This window comes from Bactrocera tryoni, chromosome 1 (assembly GCF_016617805.1).
Source record: "Bactrocera tryoni isolate S06 chromosome 1, CSIRO_BtryS06_freeze2, whole genome shotgun sequence".
Lineage (NCBI taxonomy): Eukaryota > Metazoa > Arthropoda > Insecta > Diptera > Tephritidae > Bactrocera > Bactrocera tryoni.
The window spans coordinates 85159816-85180102 of NC_052499.1; the positions used below are offsets into that span (position 1 = coordinate 85159816).

The window sequence follows — 20287 nt, forward strand, 5'->3', positions numbered from 1 at the left end:
CTTTATTTTTGGTCACTTGAATTTCATTTTGTACCGTCAACTAAATTTGTGGTCTCATCACTGGTATTCACATGACAAAGATTTTATTGTTGTTATTTTTATTTTCATTATTAAATTAAATTAAATTAAATTAAGTCGGCATTACAAAGTAGTAAAGCTGTGTAATTATAAATTAGACTAAACAATGATTTAACAATACAATGCAATACAATTGTAATCATACTAGTATGTAGGTATACATATATGTACACATTAGGTAACTATGCATGTAGCATATTATATATAATATGTCCGTATGTACGTATGTACGTAATTATACAAGTTTGCGAACGGTGTTAGCCGGCGACTTTCTCATTTTCATTTACTTCTTTCGTTTTTGAGGTTTATCAGTTTGCATTTAGCCTCTATGATGTTAACGGGATAGGTAAGGGCATTGGTATGTGTGTGTGGATGCACAAATATACACAAACATGTTTGCATTGGTGGACAGCATCCTAATGTGAAGTTTGTATGGGTGAATTGCGGCAGCCATGTGGTTTAAACGATTTTCAATTCATTTTTGCGATGGTCAACGGGATTTGGATGAATAGCGTTTTGTATTCAGGAATCTGCTGCTTACTCTGGATGAATGAGAAAGAAAAACACAATTCAGTCTGTGAATCAAAAAACAATAAGTGGCGATAATGAAGAGTAAAATCTCTCTCAAAACAAACACATACAAAATAATATAACGATATTTAAATATGCGAGGAGAAGAGATTAGGTTATTGCAACTGGGCAAGAAACATAATTAGTAAGAAATGTAAGGGTGTAAGGGTAAATTTTAGTTTTAGCGTTAGTGGTAAATTAATTATAGGCGAATTTAATGAGAAATTTAAATCAAGAAATTTTGTCTAAGATATATTATATATAAAATCTGCATGCAAAATAGTATTTTTGAAAATTTTTGATATAATTTTTTTTCATAGAAATAAAAAAATAACTAAGGCACGACTTTTGAAATTTGAAAAAATTGCAGGCAATGGAAATACCCTAATGTTATAATGTTGAATTTTGAAGAAAAAAAATGTGTAAGCAATTTTAAAAAGAAAGTTTGTAATTTGTAATATGTAATTTTAAAAATTGTAAAACCATTGGTTAAAAAATTTATAAAAAAATGCGAGCAAAAAGAACACCCTAATATTATAAAAATATATATTATTTTTGACAAAAATTTTAATAAAACTAGTTACAATTACTAGCATGCGATAATAGGGCGTGGATTAGTCAAAAACTAAGGATCGAAAAAGACACTAAAAAGAATTATACCTTTTTCTAATATTTCTATATAAGTTAGTTAGTTTACGAAAAGAAAATTATGCACTTTATAAAAATGAAATAACAACAAAGGCTTTTATATAAATGAGAGGGGACAATAAGTATGAGTATATGTACATAAAAATAATAGTTGCTAATTATAATCAATAATTGTGGGGCTTTGAACAAATTAATAAATATTTCAAAATATTAACGGGTTATTTGCAAATAATAATGTAGTATTTCGAGTATTAAAAAAAAAATTAATCACTTGAATCACTGAAGAGAATGGTGGGTTCCAATGGGCGAGTCTTCACATATGGCATTCTTGGCCACGGCCACGTCACGGGCATTGACGACTCATAGTTGAAGTTGTAGAGCTGATCCTGCAACCACTTGCGTTTGTCCGATGGCTCGGGGTAAGTGGAGGCCAAACCTATTTAAAAATCGTTAAGTTATTAACCAGAGCGAAGGAAATTGAGTTTTATTTTTTGCATACCCTTGTCATAAGCACACTTAGTAACGCCTTCAGCAATGCGCATCGACACCTCGCGCACAGCATTCAATGGTGGGTAGAGTGAGCCGCGGTCCAAATCACTTTGGTCAACAAAGTTAGCCAATTCACGTGCGGCAATAAGGAACATATCATCGGAGATGTGGTGTGTGCCGGTGGTGATCACACCCAATGCAATACCTGGGAAAATGTAAGCATTGTTACCCTGACCGGGGTAGAAAGTTTTGCCATTCATCTCCACTGGAGGGAATGGTGAACCGGATGAGAATACGACGCGACCCTGTGAGGAAAAAGAACAGTTAGAAAAATAAATACTTCATGTTGATGCAGTACTTACATCGGTATTTTTGTATGCCTGATCCGCAGTACATTCGGCTTTGTGGGTTGGGTTGGAGAGGGCAAATACGACAGGGCGTTCGTTGTTGGTGGCCATGATTCTCAAAATTTCGGGTGTGAAGATGCCAGCAGCAGCAGAAGCGCCAATAAGCACCTGAAAGTTAAAAATAAAACAAATTAATTAAAAGTACCGTTAAAAAGTCTGCATTTTAACTCACGTTTGGTTTCACTTTCTCCACAATCTCTTGCAGGTTTTTCATGGGCTCAACGTCCTTGGCATAGTTTTTCTGATGCTCAGACAAGGAGCCTTCCTTGCGTGTTGTAGTCAAGAGACCGTCAATATCGATCATCCAGATCTTTTGTCTGGCTTCCTATAGTTTTGAAGATTTTGATATTGAACGAGAGACACATAAATTAACTTTTAAGAAGTGCAAAAAAGTTGCATGCTTTAATTACGTCTTTGGGCACACCCTCCGCAACCATGGCTTTCACAACGAGATCCGCAATACCGACAGCAGCCTCGCCAGCGCCAGCAAATAGGAACGTATAATCCGTAATGCTCTTGCCTGTCACACGTGTGGAAGCATAAATGCCACCCATGGCAACAGCAGCGGTACCCTGGATGTCATCGTTGAAGGTGCAATAACTGTTACGGTATCTGTCGAGGAATCTAAATGCATTGTGATTGCCGAAATCTTCAAATTGGATCAAGGTATTCTGGCCGTAGCGTTTGACAATAGCCTCCATGAATTCATCCAAAAAGTCGTCGTACTCCTTGCCGACAACACGCTTCTGCCTCAGGCCCACATACAATGGATCCTCCAGCAGGTCAATGTTGTTTGTGCCCACATCGAGGAGGATTGGCAGACAGCGATGAGGTTTGATGCCAGCCAAAGCGGTGTAAAGAGCCAGCTTGCCGACACAAATTCCCATGCCGTTGGCACCCAAGTCGCCCAAACCCAAAATACGTTCGCCGTCAGTTACACAAATGGCGCGCACATCAGACTCAGGCCTGAAAGCAGAAAAATATATAAATATTTAGCTGTCTGGTTGTAACTTATGCTAGTTACTTTAACTTACCAGTTTTTGATGACATCGAAAACATAGCCACGATCATTGTAGCTGATGAAGAGACCACGTGGCCTACGGTAGATCAAACCGAAACGTTGACAGGCCAAACCCACAGTGGGTGTGTATACAATAGGCATGAGATGCTCGATATTCTCCGCTAAGAAACGGTAGAACAAGCGCTCATTACGATCTTGCAGATCGACTAGATATAGATATTTGTTTAGCGGTTCCGTATAACGGCTCACGGCAATTTTACACAGTTCCAGTTGTTCTTCTTGCGTCTTGAAGCGTGCAGGTTGCAGTCCATGTATACCCAAAGTTTGGCGCTCTTCCAGTGTGAAAGCGAGACCCTAAAAAATTTCGATAAAATAAGAGCATTTTTTATTTAAATATGCCAAGAATTTAGATGCAAAGGCCATTTGTATGAAATGCTTCATTCATAACCTATTCAGCATGTCCTAAATTGGATTATAAACTCTGCGAATTATACAAAACGGTGTCACCGACAAAATGTAACCGGTAAACATACCCAAATCGAAGGCTAATGTAGTAAGTGTGTGTTCAGTACTAACCTTATTTAAACGAGGATCTCTCAGATGATCAATACCACGCACGCCGGAGGGACACACCACATCGCCGACAACATCGTGAAACGGTCTGCTATCGGACGTAGCTATTTGACGTGCCACGGGCGCAGCAGCAGCAGCAGCGGGACGCGATGCCGCACATAATTTCGAAAGATTTCCATGCAAACTGCAAAAATACACAAAGAACCGAAAAAAATGTAAAATTAAACATTCAAATTCAAACAAGCTAAGCTAATCGTTTCTCAAATAAATAAAAAAAGTAAATATTTAGTCGCAGTTGTATGCGTAGATGGCACCTTGCAGGTTCTTTCACAATTTTCGCCAGCAAACCCTCGGGCAACTTCATGCTGAATGAATGAATGGAAGTGATTTGACATAGAAATGTAACCGGCTACTTATTTTTATAAGCGAATTTTTATATTTTTTTGCAAACTAGTAAAGCCCTGTCGTTAGAAACAGATTGCATTATCTTGATGGATTAAATGTTTTACGATTACAATGCTAATTACGGCAATGCGATTCACATGCATAAAAACTCGTAATTAAAGGGTTGCTATATAGGAGCGCCGATAAAAGCCGATTACGGCGCAAAGATATTGAAAAGAAGGTGCCAAAAATTTATTATTGTGTTTTGGGTTATTCGGGACTCGTTAATTGTATGATCACAAACTTCCGTTTTGTACATTTAAATGTACATGTTATGTATGTATATGCATGTATGTATGTTTATGTATATTATACATATTACAGTTATATAATGCATATCTTTACATATATGTATGTATGACGGTTATATGTATGTCTGTGACAGTCCATCAAAATCACAAGGCGACTATCTTATCAGAGCTCGAAAATTCGTTTATCTAACACTGCGAATAAATCATGACGGAATCAGCTGATAGCTACGTAATTTTTTTTAAAGAAGTGTCAAAACAAACAAACATACAAATTTACACAGGTTTATCTCTCTGGTAGTGTATAGTAAGTAGCTTAGTGATTGCTCAGCGCCTACTTCTTATATGCCCTAAAGTGATCTATTTTGGTTATGAATATGTATAAATATATAGTATATAGCACAAATATACTATACATATGTATGTATATATGTATACCAAATTGGCTAAAATAAATAGCAATAAATATTATTAGACGTACATATGTATGTACTGGTATGTATGTATGTTAGGGTGACCCTGTATTTGAATTGAGGTTTTTTATACGCGAAAGCAGCGAATGTATTATAAGATATTGCATATATAAATTAGCTGTGAGATGATCTGAGTCGATTTAGCCATGTCCGCTTGTTCGTAGTTCGTTATATTCGTTATTCGTTAGATATCTTCAGTTTTCGAGATATCGCTCCTAAAATTAGGCGGCCTTTTCTACCAAATCAGCTGCTTATTTGTCGGAACTGATATCGGACTTCCTCTTCTTCTTTTTTATTGACGTAAACACCGAACACGCGGCTAAAGCCGAAATAACAACAGCGATTTCCAACGGAGTGAAGGTCTTCCTCTTCCTCTGCTTCCCCCGGCGCGTACTGCGAATACTCTAAGAGCTGGAGCGTTTTCGCTGGACTGATATCGGACTATTATAGCAAAAAGCGGCCTTACAAATAAAACGGTCGGAATGAAATGCTTGCCTGGAAAACTTTTTCATGTGACGAGAGTCAACGATAGGAACAATCTACAAACGAATTGTTCAGATCGGACTACTACTACTACTACCAATACACAAACTGACCGATCAAACAAACTTTTTTATAATTAAAAGTTATCCGTGCATCGTCGCGTTCGAAGTTAACGATTTTTCTTGTTTTATATTAAATATGAAAATTTTGTATCAAAATGCACTAAAATTGATATTTTGAGCTAAGCTTTTAAATAAAGGAATTTCGCTAAGGAACTAAAATTTCTCATAGGTTCGGTTGGGTTAAACAGGTAGGCAACAAGCCACGCATAGATCAGTTTTGGTCCTTTGTGATACCAGATGGAGTTCAATTCCTAGGTTCAAGAGATGTAGTTATCCTTTAGGAAGCCTGCGCTTCCCATAAATTCGATTTTAATTTTTTTTTATTAGACTCACCCTAACGTATGTACATATGTATGTATGTACAAAGCCAATATTATTGCTGATATCATACTCAATAGACTCACAGTATATGTGGATGAGTATATCTGTTGCGATATTTGCAAACAATTTCGACCATGACCATATCCAATGCGAAAAATGTATAATTCACTTTACACAGGCGTTCGTGAGATAACATTGTATACTTACAATAAATATTCTAGGTAAAATTTTAAGGATTTGACATGGAAATTTAAACTGTGCAAAATTTACTTAATAAAAATTTTATTTTTAGTCCTTATGAATACGACTTAGCTCATTAGGGAGAATGTCAGCGAAAAAGCGCCGAAAACAATGCCACGAGTGCATATGTACTCTTTGCACTAGAATTGATATTGCTAAGAGTTATCTCAATATAAGCATACATTAGAAGCAAAAACAAAGCTATAACTCTTTTTCCATTTGAGTATTGAGAATAATTAAAGTATTTTCAAGTAATCAACATTTTTATGTTATCTTTAAAGTGCGTTTTTGACATTTCATAGATTTAAAATATAATTACTAACCTAACACTTGAGGTGTGGGCTTTCACGGCCACACTTTTAATGTTTTGGTTGTGGGCTCTCTAACGATGTGTTATCGTCCGTACTCTGTTTTGAACGTTATCACAGTCGCATCTTAAAAGGGTTTGACATTGACAAGATAACAACAAATTGAAATTTAATCAATTTGTATTTTATTAATCATACATTTAATTTAACTTCAATATGGAAGATAGTGGATTCTTACTGACTGGTGCGAAATATGTATGTATGTATGTATATTTAATAAAGAAAAATTTTTTTTCGAATAAAAAAGTACGCTGCAACACCTCATAACCGGCTAAGAGAGCTGTCCATATATGGGTGCGTTGCAAAAACGAGTCTTAAAATGTATTCTTAGAGTGAGAAGCTGCAATACAGAACTACATATATATCTATTGAAATAATAAATACGAGTCAGCGTCAACCAAAAGCGAATGAAGGGCTATTAAGCCAATAGCGTGCATTTTGTCCATTTATCAGAGATAATTTGAATGAAATATTACCAAATTAGTGGCCGTGTCCGGTTATTGGAACGTATTGAAGTCGGGTTATAGGAATTGATTTAATATGCAAATATTAATGCAACCGTTGTGTTCATGAAATTTGTTATGGCAGGTATCCGGTTATACGAACTGGAGAACTGGTTGAGATATTTATGTATGTATTATATCTTGTGAATATCAAATTCTGAAATCGAGTCCCGAGGCACACTTAACGACTAATAATGAAATTCTCTAATATTCTAGTAAATAAAAATCGCTGAAAATTTAGTTTAAATTTCTCAATGATAACCATCAACTTGCCACTTGCCAACTCATATGGCAAAGACCAATCCAAATTAACTGGGTTACTGTGGAATTCTAAGCTAACTTCTTTAAATAGTGATAAATACGAACGAAATACAACTAAGATTTCCGGGCTTGCGTTATAAAACTGTTAATCATAATTTCCGGGCACACTTAAGCGTGTTCACGCAACTAATTACAAAAGTTCTTTGATCAAATCTCTTTACTTCATAAATATCAGTTAATGAGCCATGCATACGAGGGATGGGTTTGTGATAATAATCCATTCAGCGTAAGAGCCTATGCATATCAATCACGTGGCACTACAGTTATGTATGTATAATATACATATGTACATATGTATGTATAAGCGCTTGTGGCAACAGCGTCGATGAGTTTTGCATTTTACTATTTATTGAATAGCAATATTCAGAAATTCAAAAATATTCTTGAAAACTTTAAGCATTTTAGCATTTTGAAGACAATCCAAATATTTTGAATCGTTGCCAGCCGCTTTAGTACACCTTTATCTGAGTCACCAGTTAGCACTAATTATCATAAATATTATATTTGCTTATGTGTGTATGTGTGTACATATGTATAGATGTGTGATATCTGCCATTGAATTCATTATTAACAGCAAACTCGTGGCAAAAAATAGAAAATAAAGAGCTGTGAAGCAAAATCAAAAGCAATTAACGGTTCAATCGATATGTCTGTGGGAAATCCCAAACAAACTTGTTTGCAAATCGCATAGATACCAAGCAACATACATATTTGCCGCCACCAAGTAAAGCATAACACTCAAATGCTGTCATACAAATATAACCGTTTGTTTTTTTTTCAAATTAAAACGCAGTTCTCGGAAGACAGTCATGCCACATTGGTCACTGCGTGTTCGCTTTTTATGAACTCAATGCTGACTGGAGGCACAGTGTGGTGAGATAACTGCAGAGCTCGGCAGCAAGTAAATTAAAAAGCGTAAAAATTAAAAAGAAAACAAAGAATGCTGACGAAACGGCCGGCAAACAGCTGTTATTATGGCCTGATTGCTTATTTGCCAAGCCGCTGTTGCTAATGGCAAATACATATGTACATACATATGCATGTACATTCATACATACCAATATATGTATATGTATGTATGTATAATGCTAATAAGCAGTCTACGGCGATTTTTAACCGCAGTCATGCGCTCGCTACCACGAAAATGTGACGATATCGTGGCGTCAGTGAAGTCATCAGCCCACACAGCGATCACGCACACAAACACACGCAAACCCGAAACTAGTAATAACAAGAACTCAAAGTGACGCCTTCGCCGTGCGTAAATTCTGTGTTATGTACATACATATGTATGTACGTACTTAGGTGTTCGTGATATAATGATATTTGATAACAGTGCCAATGTTTGTGTGTATGTACATATGTATGTACAAGTGTTCATTTGTATCTATGAGCACTTCAAATAAATTATTCCTCTGAATTTAATTTAAAAACAAAATAACAACATAAGATACGCTTGTTATTGTATCTTCACACGTATGTATGTGTGTATGTTTGCTTTTGTAGTTGACAAATAAAATTGAATGCTCAACAGAAATAATATTTGAAGCATTAATGCTAATTACATACATACATACATACATAACTGTTATACTTTTAAGCGTAAATGCATACATACATATGTATGTATATATGTACATACATACATATGTATACTAGGGCATACTACTTCAGTCTGGTGAAAATTGTCTGTACTATGATGTAACTCATGAGCATACTAAAATTGTGGAGGGAACACTTCTCCAGTCTGCTGAATGGCAGTGAAAGCATAACGCCAAGGGAAGGCGAAGCCGGTTCCACATTCGATGACGATGGAGCAGACGTTCCATTCCCCGACCACGCAGAAGTTCGAATAGCAAATATACGTCTGAAGAACAACAAAGCGGCGGGTGCCGATGGATTCCCGGTCGAGCTATTCAAACACGGCGGCGAAGAACTGATAAGGAGCATACATTAGCTTCTTTGTAGAATATGGTAGGACGACAGCATGCATGACGATTGGAATTTAAGTGTGCCCTGGCCAATCCACAAAAAGGGAGACCCCACAATCTGCGGCAACCACCGTGGGATAAGCCTTCTCAACAACGCATATAAGGTTCTATCGAGCTTATTGTGTGAAAGATTAAAGCCCACTGTCAACAAACTGATTGGATCTTATCAGCGTGGCTTTAGACCTGGAAAATCAACAACCGACCAGACATTCACCATGCTCAAAATCTTGGAAAAGACCCGTGAAAAGAGAATCAACACGCAGACAAGGCGACTCCCTTTCGTGTGACTTCTTCAACCCACTTCTGGACAAAATAATTCGAACTGCAGAACTAAACAGAGAAGATACCATCTTCTATAAAAGTGTACAGCTGCTGACGTATGCTGATGATATTGATATAATTGGCCTTAAAAACCGCGCTGTTAGTTCTGCTTTCTCCACAATGGATAAAGAAGCGTGCGCAACTTCGTTCTGGATACTGTAACAGGTTAAACTCCTACTTATCCAGAATAGACCCTGACATACCGAATGTATGTCCTGCTTGCAACGAGTCTCCGCATGACACTGACCACCTCTTAGCATGCCCTACGAACCCTACTCATCTAACACCCTCCTCCCTTTGGTCCGACCCCGTCGAAACAGCACGTTTCCGGTGTCTACCGTTAGATGACATTGACGACAACACAAATGACATTTACCATCCCAACGGGGATTGAATTTCTGTTACAACAACAACAACAAGCGAAGCAAATGGGTCTGGTAGTGAACGTGGGCAAGACGAAATATATCCTGTCAAACAGTCGTCGCATTTGGCTCCTACGTCGCTATTGACAGTCATAACTATGAAGGCGTAAATAATTTCGTCTATCTTGAAATCAGCATTAACACCAACAACAACGTCAGCCTGGAAATCCAATGCAGAATATCTCTTTCCAACAGGTACCACTTCGGACTAAGTAGACAATTGAGAAGTAAAGTCCTCTCTCGACGAACAAAAACCAAACTCTACAAGTCACTCATAATTTCCGTCCTGCTATATGGTGCAGAGGCATGGACGATGACAACATCTGATAAATTGGCATTATGTGTTTTCGATAGAAAGGAAGATTTATGGTTCTTTGCGCATTGACAACGGCGAATGCCTCGTTCGACGTAACGATTAGCTGTATGAGATATACGACGACATTGACAAACATAGTTAAGCGAATTAAGAGACAGCGGTTACGCTGGCTAGGTAACGTAGTCCGAATGGATGAAAACACTCCAGCTCTGAAAGTATTCGACACAGTAGCCCCCGGAGGAAGCAGAGGAAGATCTCCCTCCGTTGGAAAGACCAGGTGAAGAAGGACCTGGCGGGCTGTTGTAAACTCGGTTATAGTCGTGTAAGCGGTGTCTACGACAATAAAGAAGAAGATGGGTGTACAAATGTGAGTTCGAAATAATTGCATTGCAAATCAAAATATGCAATTTAAGACTTTACGGTGGTGGGGCTACATTTTTAGCTGATTTTATAACTCTCTGAACATCAAAAGGTTTAAACTGCCAAATACTCCCAGAGTTTTGACATTGACAATTGACCTTTAGCATTTGACATTTGTCCAAGACTCTGTCTACATTTTGCCTCGTCCAGACCTTGAACTTTCCATTAACTGAGGGGTACCGCTTTGCAAAAAAGCGTATTATTAACTTTATGATGCTCAACCCTTTCGAACAGTTTCGTACTTCCTCAAAAATTACAGCTTTAAACCGAATTCGGTATTCCATAGCAACAGCGCAAAAAGTGAAGTCATTCGCTGTTACATAACGCAAGTGAAATGTTTGATTTGTGAAACCATGCGAAACAAGCGAGTGATTGTCGTGCGCTTGCCGAAAGTTTCTACTTTGCCAAACTGCCATACAAATTTTAACTGTATACTTTTCAATGAGTCACAACAATTACATACGAAATTAGCGGGAAATTGCTTTACTCACTTACAATTAGCCACAAGTGTGCGCCAATGGCAAAAAACTTTAATTGATCCCCTTCGAGAGTGATCGGATAGAGCGTTCATTAAGCACCTGCTCAACTGGAGAGCGCAAAGCGGTTCTTCCAACACACTTTACTAAGTACATATTAAGTCCACTAAATCAGTTGCCGCTTGATTATTCTATGGCATCATTAAATTCGTTTTATTAAAGCCTTTATTTCTCGCAGCGGCAGCACAAAGTACCGTTAGATTCAGTTACTGCCGGCAATTGCCCCTCAACAGAACTATCATCACTTAATTGAGCCAACGCTTTGTTTTTATTTTAATTTTGCTTTCCGTTTTTTTATCAAATGATATAGTATAGTTGTGTGTGTGCGTGTGTCTGTCTGTGTGCGTGTGTCTGTCTGTGTGCTCACTTGTGGCCTGTGTTGTTGACTTGACACTTTATTAAGTTAATGTCACAGCCAATATTGACGCTTAAGTGAATTAGTTTTTAATATTGTTGTGGCAAACTACTCATTTAATTAGTTGGTGTGTTATTTCGTCATTCAACGAATATTTATTGATATTGGCAAGCACATATGTATGTACATATGTGCATAGTATATTATGAGAGATATAGACACTTTTATTTCACACTTTTCGAATTTATGCATGAGCAATAATATTTTAAGTTATAACACAAATTTACGACACTTCATTTTCATGCATTAAAACTTGCACACGTTTGAAAAATAATTGAAAATTATTGTTATTTGTTGCAATTTGTTGAAGTAGCTTAAGTCGACTATTTTGTTTTCTATTTTTTTCTTTATATGCAATTTATCACACATTTTATCAAAGTTTCCGATTCCAAGGCAATTAACCACTCACACCACTTGTTCAGGTTCTAAACCACGAAGCTATATTTTCATATTAATTTTTCGGAAAGTTGATGTTGTTGTTTAAAAAAAATAAAAATAAAAAAAATTGTAGAAACCCGAAAAATTATGCCACTACTATTTATTTGCTCGGAATGTTGGTATTTAAAAAATATGATTTCAAACGCAAAAAGTTGCCGACAACATTGTTTACATAATGCGAATATGAGAATGTAAGCTTCTCTGAAATATTACAGAAACCAACAAACTGAATATCCAAATCTGCTTATGATAGCTTTTCATCCGCTTATTCTATCAACAATGATCGAAGTATATTTCCAGGCATGAATTAACAAACAAACGAATATGTATGTAAGTATCAGCACATATGCAATCATTAAACTTTTTTATTATTGACGCGGCTATTTTTATGGCTTCTGTCATAATGAAGTCGCTTTTTGAGAAATTCTAGCATTCCCAAGCGCAATTTTCTGTTTGTAATAAAGTAAAGGAATAAATTTAGATTTAAACTCTTGAACTGTAGTATAGTTCACTATTAATTCATCAATTCAGGCGGTCAATAAATAATAATCCTTCATTTTTTTTAAATCTTTACTTTGAGCTAGACAACGAACGGCTGGATTTCTGGCAAAAATTTAATGATATTTTCATTAAAATAATGCGCCATCACATCCTAACATGATTATTAGAGAAATTTCGGACAAACAACAAACCAAACCGATTGCTCAAGATACTCAATTGTCACAAAACTCAATTATTTCTGCTGGATAATGCCATTAGTCGTAGATCAAAAATCGCTGAAGTAACCAAAGGACATCACGGATGTCCATAACAATTGTATAGTAACAAATCCGGTTTAAATATAAAAAAAATTATAAAAATTGCTTTAAAGTTAATTAACTTATAAAATAAATAATTAAATAATGGTTCCTTGTTTCGAACATTCTTTACAATATACGGTTTCCCGTAATAAATTTTAGTAATAAATTATTTATTTTGAAAATATTAAGCAACTCACTTTTCACTCTGCGACATTGTGCGTTGTTAGCTTTTAGTAAAATAAAACCTGTGATTGATGCTTGACACACGGTAATACAATAATGACAGTGGAATTAACTGACACACTTTATTTATAAATAGTAGGCATCCATTGAATCAGTGTCAAGTTGTCTGACAAAATGACGTCAGAAGATACACGCGCCATGGAAAACACTCGAAAGTGTGTACTTTCAAGTGGCATCACCGAAATAGTTGGTAGATCGAAATTACTACCGATATCATTGAATCAATAATCATTATATTTCAATGGAGCATCCCCACTTATCTTATCAGGAAATTGTTTGATTAATCTGCATTTAAGATGCTTGCGTATGGAAAATGAAGTTGCACGCACGCCGCAGGTGAAATATCGCAATCTGGTTGTAAGCGGCTCGCAATTGTTTTTGTTGTTTTTGTTGTTTTGTATTTAGTATTTAGTAATTATGCGTGTATTTTATCAAAGTGTCCCCCAAAATTACGCCGAACTCTTTATCATTTCAGTTCGATCACTAATTTGCTTGTCTATAAATAACGTTTATGTTTGTGTGTGTATGTGCGTGTGCTGATTCAATAAACCACTCATTTGCACTCATTAATGTGTTGGCACTTCAAAGGAGCTCTTAGCTCAGCTGTTAAGTCAAATGTGTCGCAAATGAGTGCATACATGCATACACACATCCCCAAACATGTAAATACATGTAAATAAGTATGCATTACGCTGATAAACAAATTTCTCGAAAACTCAAGCAGATATTTGTTAGTGATAGCCTCGTGTGTATATAAAGAAAAACTTTAACACCCTGTCTTTTAGTTTTTACCGGACACAACATGTTGAAGGGAGTGCCGAGCTCTCCCGCAGCGGTTTGCAGTTATGATGATATGAGGACCGTTTTCACGGCAGTCGGAAACGGGAAAAGGAACAAACTCCTTTTATCCCTCCAAGGACTTGTAACATCCTTCATAAATATTTGATAAAAAAATTCTAAAGGTACAACAACAATGTGTAAGAAATTTAAGTTAATTGAAATAGCATACTTGAGCTTAAAGCGAGTTCTAGCTTATAAATAATTTATTAATTTCGAGTTGTTGTCTTAGGCTTATGAGCGTTCAATAATTTCAAGTTGGGCAACATGCACAAAGAATTATCATAGCTACATACATACATACATATATACTACCTTTCACCAATTCCAAAGCAAAAGCAAAACAACAGGCAAAATTTTCAGTTGCACACCTAATGTGAAGTTATAAGTGATTTTTTCGTATATCGATAGTTTAAAAATAATACTCGGAGACAAATGCTACGATCACACATCATGCAGACGCACATTTCTTTATTTTTTGGGCCCACGTCCAACCAGCATTTTTTATCATAGTAATTTTGCATTCATGAGACCATAGGATGTCTAACCATTTTTATACCCTGAACACGGTATATTAAGTTTGACGCATCAAGGCATTTTCTCTTCAAGAATCTGCTCATTTGTCGGAACTGCCGATATCGGACCATTATATCATAGCTGCCATACAAACTGAACGATCGGAATCAAGTTCTTGTATGGAAAGCTTTCACATTTGACAGAATATATTCACGAAATTTGGTACAGATTATTTTCTAAAGCAACAATGTAGTCTCCGAAGAAATTGTTCAGATCGGATTACAATAGCATATAGCTCCCATATAAACTGAACACATAGTTACTAAAAGAAATGCACCTGTGAAGGGTATATCAGCTTCGGTGCAACCGAAGTTAACGTTTTTTCTTGCTTTTCCTAATTTTCAGCTCCACCCCGAATTGATGTGGCGTTACTGAATACGATTGCATCTATGCCGTTTGCTCAGCATTGGCACCTTTCAGGACACTTTGCCAAAGAGATTTTCTCCACAGGTCGCCTTCTTACCGTTCTTGAAGAAACTTGTGCACATAATTCTTGTTAAATGGCTGCAGCGGTCCTAAACGGATTGCGCATCGACAATCTAGCAATATTTTGAAGGACATCCGCAGTAATTGCTGTTTTTTAAGGCATTTTTCTCATTTTTTAAGGCATTAAACAAAAATTTTTGGGACACATTCAATATGTTTGAAATTTCACTTTGCGTGTGACGTTTTCCTTGCAAATTTTCAACGCACAATCTTTCTTACTCTGAACAATGTCCAGTAAACCTATTTTTCTACACAAATAACTGCATAATTGATACAATTATTCATTCCACAAATCTAATTAAGTTATTATACTACTTATTACGCATTTTAATTTCAATATTTTTAGTTTATGCAACCATTTCGCTATTGATTCAATTATTTTGTCAATAAGCACGAGTCACGCTATATACAATTTTTAAATTATAGTTCACTGTAAAACTCGACAATGCTATCCTTTCCTCTTTTTTAAAAGTACATATTATTACATTTGTTATTATGCAAAAAAGTTACTACATAAATAAAAACTTTCAAAAAATTGTACATTTGTTCAAAACAAAATATTTGATTCTATTTTATTGTCCGTGTATATTTTTCTTTTGTTTAAGAACATTGCACTTTAGGCATTTTTTACAAATATTTTCTAGAAAATCTCCAAAACATTAATATAAATTAATATATACATATTTACAAAATAATGTGTAGCATTATGCGTTAGTATGTGCATATAAAAACAAACATATGTACATACATACAAATGTATCTAAAAGCTAAAAATAATTTGGTATTGAAATGCGCATTTGAGCAAATAACGGTTTTCTTTTTAATTTTTTTAATTATTTCTACACTTTGTGAAGGATAACAGTGTGTGCTAAAAAAATTCCACTTCAACCAATAGGCGCCTGAAGGACCGATCAAAGTGGATCAGAAGCTGTTATCGTTTATGAACAACGCTTATTACTAGAGAAAGGTTTTTGCAATTTTGAGTAAAATGTGGGACTTATAATAACCCTTGATGCTTGCTAAAAATTATATTAAATATGAATATTCAAGCGATGTATGTATTTCTAGGCAAAAATAAATAAATGAGTACCTATTTTAAATGGCTAAATCATATGTATCCATCTTCTATAATACACACACAATTATTTTTTATTTCTTGGCTATACCGTATATTTGGCTTAATTTGCTATTTTTCGAAGATTTACGATTTGCATCTAGGAGAATGCAGTATAAATCCATCGTAATGCGTACTAACGTATGTATCTTTCAACCAAACACATAAATACATAAAAATTCTTGTATACACATAAGTACATATGTATGTGCGTAAGTGTGTATGCAAATAAAATTACATGTGAACATTTGAATAGCATTTAGCTGCCAAAAGTGATTTTGTTTTGTTTTTGTATAAATATTTACTTTCTCGGAAACACCCACTTCTAGTTTTTTGCGATCAACAGTACTTTCTCTTTCACCTCGCGAAACAAAAGTGAAAAAATCTCAGGGAGTAAGCAATCATGCCACAAAAAGAGAATCAATCTAATTAGAAAGTTTTTCAAAGTTGTTTGCTCGGAGATTCTTTAGTATTTTAAAATCTCCATAATTAGTGTAAATTTTTGCTGTGAGACTAATGTGTTTGAATACATACTTATGTACGTACATAAGAATGTACACATAATTATTATTATTAATTTATTATAATTGGTTTTAAGTTAAAAAAGCGAAGATGTTCTAAATTCTTTTCTATTATACATTGTTTATATGTATACTTGCATATGGTACATACATACATACATATGTACATATATTCTTCACAATCAAACACTTTCGCATATTTTCAAAATTTTCGCCAAAACAAAATTCAGCCAATGACGGCATAAAAACTGCAAACATAAAATTAATTTATTTGTTTATGGAATTTTTTGCCCTGTGAATGAAGCTCAACACTGTCACAGGCTGATCAGCTGCTGTGTTTAGATTTATATAGAATATCTACATACATATGTTTACCCATAGTTTTCAGAAAACAAACTTAGATGGATCGAATAGGTGAAACAAGCTGAAACTGCAAATTATGATTTACAAATTTTACCATATGGTTTTAATAAAAAATAATGAGCTCATATTGGTGCATTAGCATGTACCTAGTATGTGCAAATGACCTTGGGTTAGGTGCGAATAATAATTGACAATTTGTTATAAATTGAAAGTTTGATATGCACCGATTAAAAAAGTCGTGATTTTCAAGAAGAAATTCAAAAATAATATATTCTTTTTCACAAATTTTAACCGAATATCACCGATAAATAATATAGCGCTCGAATACAAATAACAATGATAAAAAAATTAATTCAAATGCTAATATACGCTCTTGTGTAAATACACATATTCATGAATTCATCACTCATATACACACATATGGTACATATGTACATATCACGGCATACACTTACTATGTGCGAATGTGTATTTATTGATTTTTCATGTGGCCAAATCCACACGCTTTAAATATGTATATAAGTATTATGTGCGTCTGCAAATGAAGTGAGTTCGCCGAACGTCGACTTTTTCTCATATTCTTTGGCCTCTTCAATGCCAAGAAAAAATATGCTCATTATAATACTTTTCAGAACGAAGCAACGAAATATTTTTGCCGATTATGTAATTATTTTAGGGAATTTTTATCTCTAAAACTAAAACACTAATGAACTTATACAGCGAAGGCAAATCGCGTGACCAGAATTGCCGACAGATATGAAGTGTGGGCAAACAGGTGATAAAAGGGGGTGTGGCAAGTATATATATACATAGTTTGTATATAGCTTATGAGATATATTTGTATATATTTATAGTTTTACATATGCACACATATGAAAGAGAAGCGACTAGACAATGTGGCGTCAACACGCCAACCGCATGAGTTAACTGCAACACCCAGCAATTTGTATTTACTATCAAATTGCATAAACATAGATGCACGTATGTATATATTTATATATGCAATAAGTAAATGAGCGTGATCAGGGAAGCAGTTTAAACTGGAGCAAGGTTGGCGAAGCCACTGGTATTAAGCACGCTATAAGCTAGTCACTCAGGTAATGTGTACACAGTGGGTCAATGATAATGACCATGACGCCTGCATACATATCCACATGTGAGCTTGCACTACTTTTTACTCTACATATGCAATTGTTGAAATGCACACCGGAGCATCAACGCCAACCCAATTGTCTTCACACCACATTCGCGCGCACACGCCAGCCATGTACCACCTGCTAGGCCATCATTGCATAAGTCGATAGCGAATTTTCTTCACTTGCTCGTTTTATCCAAATTATAAATACAAATATTAAGAACTTTTATATACACTAGCATGTAACTTGTCGGTGATTTACACTGACATTGAAGGAAAACTTACATTGGACGTGAAAGCATTTTGTCAGCGGTCTTATAATTTAGTTGTGCACTTCTCGTACTTAAGCTCTATTTGCTGCAATTCAACTGGATGCGAACGTTGCAATTTCCGGTGGCAAAATATTTTCGTTCAAAGGCAGTGGCAATAAACCTCGTAATACTTTTGCGACACGGGATAATCCTTGATGTTTTTTTACCTTATTTGGTTTTGATTGGCCTTTTCTTCAAGCGAAGAACTGGGCAAGCACCACTCAAATTTTTCGGTAGCCGCGAACGGAACCACCAATAAACCAAACCGCACGAAAGTCAAAAAAAGACTAGAGAATTTTCTCTTATTGGAATAAACGCTCAACGCGAATGGATAATATTCACCACGACCTTCAAGTGTGGTGAACGAAAAGCGACCGTATCAGCTGTTGCTTGGCTGTTTGTTTATTCGCGTATTTGGCGCGCTATATTTAAAAATTTGACACCTGGAAATTTGCTTCCACTTATAGTGTTGCAACGTAATAAAAATTACACTTCATGAAAATAAATTTTTTGAAGTTCGACAATACAGTGGGGTCTTTTGTTGCGGCATATCTTTATTTAATTTTATTTTTCGTTAGAAATTTTTTTTTAAATAACACTGATCTGAAAACTTAACTGAAAATTTAAAAGTTTGTATGACCAGATAAGGTTTCTGTCTAAAACCAGACTGTTCAAGTAGCAAACGTTGAATGATTTTGAAAAAAAAAACACTTACCATTACCACCAATAGAATACAAAAATTCAGTAAAACACAGTAAGTTATATAATTTCTTTAATTTATTATTTTGAAATTTGCAAACAATTTGAACAATATCAGAGTAAATGCATTTTGAAGATTGTAATATGATCTGAGGATACCTGTACTCCCAGATATATAGCTCTGCATTGAAGTATTTTCCACGCGAGAACTTTTTCCTTGATAGTCGTAGAGAGCACGAAAACCAGTTTTATCGAAACGGTCGTTTGAATAGAAGGAAACGCGGAAAAACCGACCATCTGAGCGTACCTCAAATTTGTCACGTTTCCCACAATATCTTCCATATTTGCGATCGGTGCTCATAAAATTCGAAAATTCCACATAATCGCTAGCTGTCAGATATTCACAACTAAAAGCACACATTTTTGTGTTCAATTCAATGTAATTAATGCAAATTAAACGGACTCACGTGCCGATACCCTCAACATCAAAGAAGGTAAATCGTATGATGACACGCTCATCAGGTTCGCCATAGAAATAGTAATGGCAAATCATATTTTGTGGGTAGTAACCGGGAAAATTCGGAGACCCAAACCATCCGGATTTCCGATCTGTACTATTATACGTGAAGGTACAATTTTCATCCAGCTGCTGTCCCGTGGATATCCCAAAATCTGAAAACAGTTATTGAAAATCAGGGATTGCGACAATTAAAGAATTTTATTTAGCTGAATGTCAACGTACTTTTTACGAACTTGAACTCTGCTTTGAAACCGTAATAATTGATTTTCGAGCCAGTAGGCGGATACCGGCCAATAAATTGAAGTAATAATTTCGGCCCGTTCGACATGATTGGCTTGGGTAGAAATGCTCCACAGAATGTTTCAGTTGGTTCGTATTTCCCACGCACTTGGGTAAGCAGCTGTAGCACATCATTTGCCTTGCATACCGTAGCGTTTTTATTTTCCGCCGGAATGTGGAAATCTAAAAATTTTATCTGAAAGTTTGGAATGGAAAAAACGTTGCATTTCTAATA

General features: G+C 35.5%; 2 protein-coding genes across 4 annotated transcripts in view; both read right to left on the reverse strand.

Annotated features, from left to right (window-relative positions):
• Positions 1 to 310: 310 nt before the first annotated feature.
• LOC120779426 (NADP-dependent malic enzyme) lies at positions 311 to 18840 on the reverse strand. Of its 3 annotated transcripts, none has more exons than XM_040111646.1 (9): positions 18529 to 18840; positions 3790 to 3970; positions 3227 to 3567; positions 2603 to 3158; positions 2365 to 2517; positions 2148 to 2300; positions 1796 to 2090; positions 1568 to 1732; positions 311 to 620 (listed from the first exon to the last, which is right to left on the reverse strand). In XM_040111646.1, exons 1-9 carry the CDS (start codon positions 18543 to 18545, stop codon positions 616 to 618), a joined length of 1866 nt encoding a protein of 621 aa, XP_039967580.1. In that variant the 5' UTR covers positions 18546 to 18840; the 3' UTR covers positions 311 to 615. The 3 variants fall into 3 exon arrangements, with proteins under 3 accessions (XP_039967580.1, XP_039967591.1, XP_039967569.1); XM_040111657.1 differs by lacking the exon at positions 18529 to 18840 and adding an exon at positions 13166 to 13197; XM_040111635.1 differs by lacking the exon at positions 18529 to 18840 and adding an exon at positions 4101 to 4164.
• Positions 18841 to 19313: 473 nt separating this feature from the next.
• LOC120779659 (suppressor of lurcher protein 1) overlaps positions 19314 to 20287 on the reverse strand; it is a 48955-nt gene continuing 47981 nt past the window's right edge. The window contains exons 9-11 of the mRNA XM_040112017.1: positions 19996 to 20248; positions 19721 to 19925; positions 19314 to 19660 (exon numbers count right to left, since the gene is read on the reverse strand). Of these exons, the coding sequence (XP_039967951.1) occupies positions 19327 to 19660; positions 19721 to 19925; positions 19996 to 20248 (792 nt within the window). The 3' untranslated portion in view covers positions 19314 to 19326. The remainder of the gene's footprint in view (positions 19661 to 19720; positions 19926 to 19995; positions 20249 to 20287) is intronic.

Excerpts from the sequence above, each read along its gene's own strand:
- LOC120779426 (XM_040111635.1), bottom strand. The coding sequence starts at position 4,150 with ATGAAGTTGCCCGAGGGTTTGCTGGCGAAAATTGTGAAAGAACCTGCA. Across the intron at positions 3,568-3,789 it reads GAGATCCTCGTTTAAATAAG|GGTCTCGCTTTCACACTGGA; the intron begins GTTAGTACTGAA and ends GAAATTTTTTAG. Across the intron at positions 2,518-2,602 it reads CGGAGGGTGTGCCCAAAGAC|GAAGCCAGACAAAAGATCTG; the intron begins GTAATTAAAGCA and ends TCAAAACTATAG.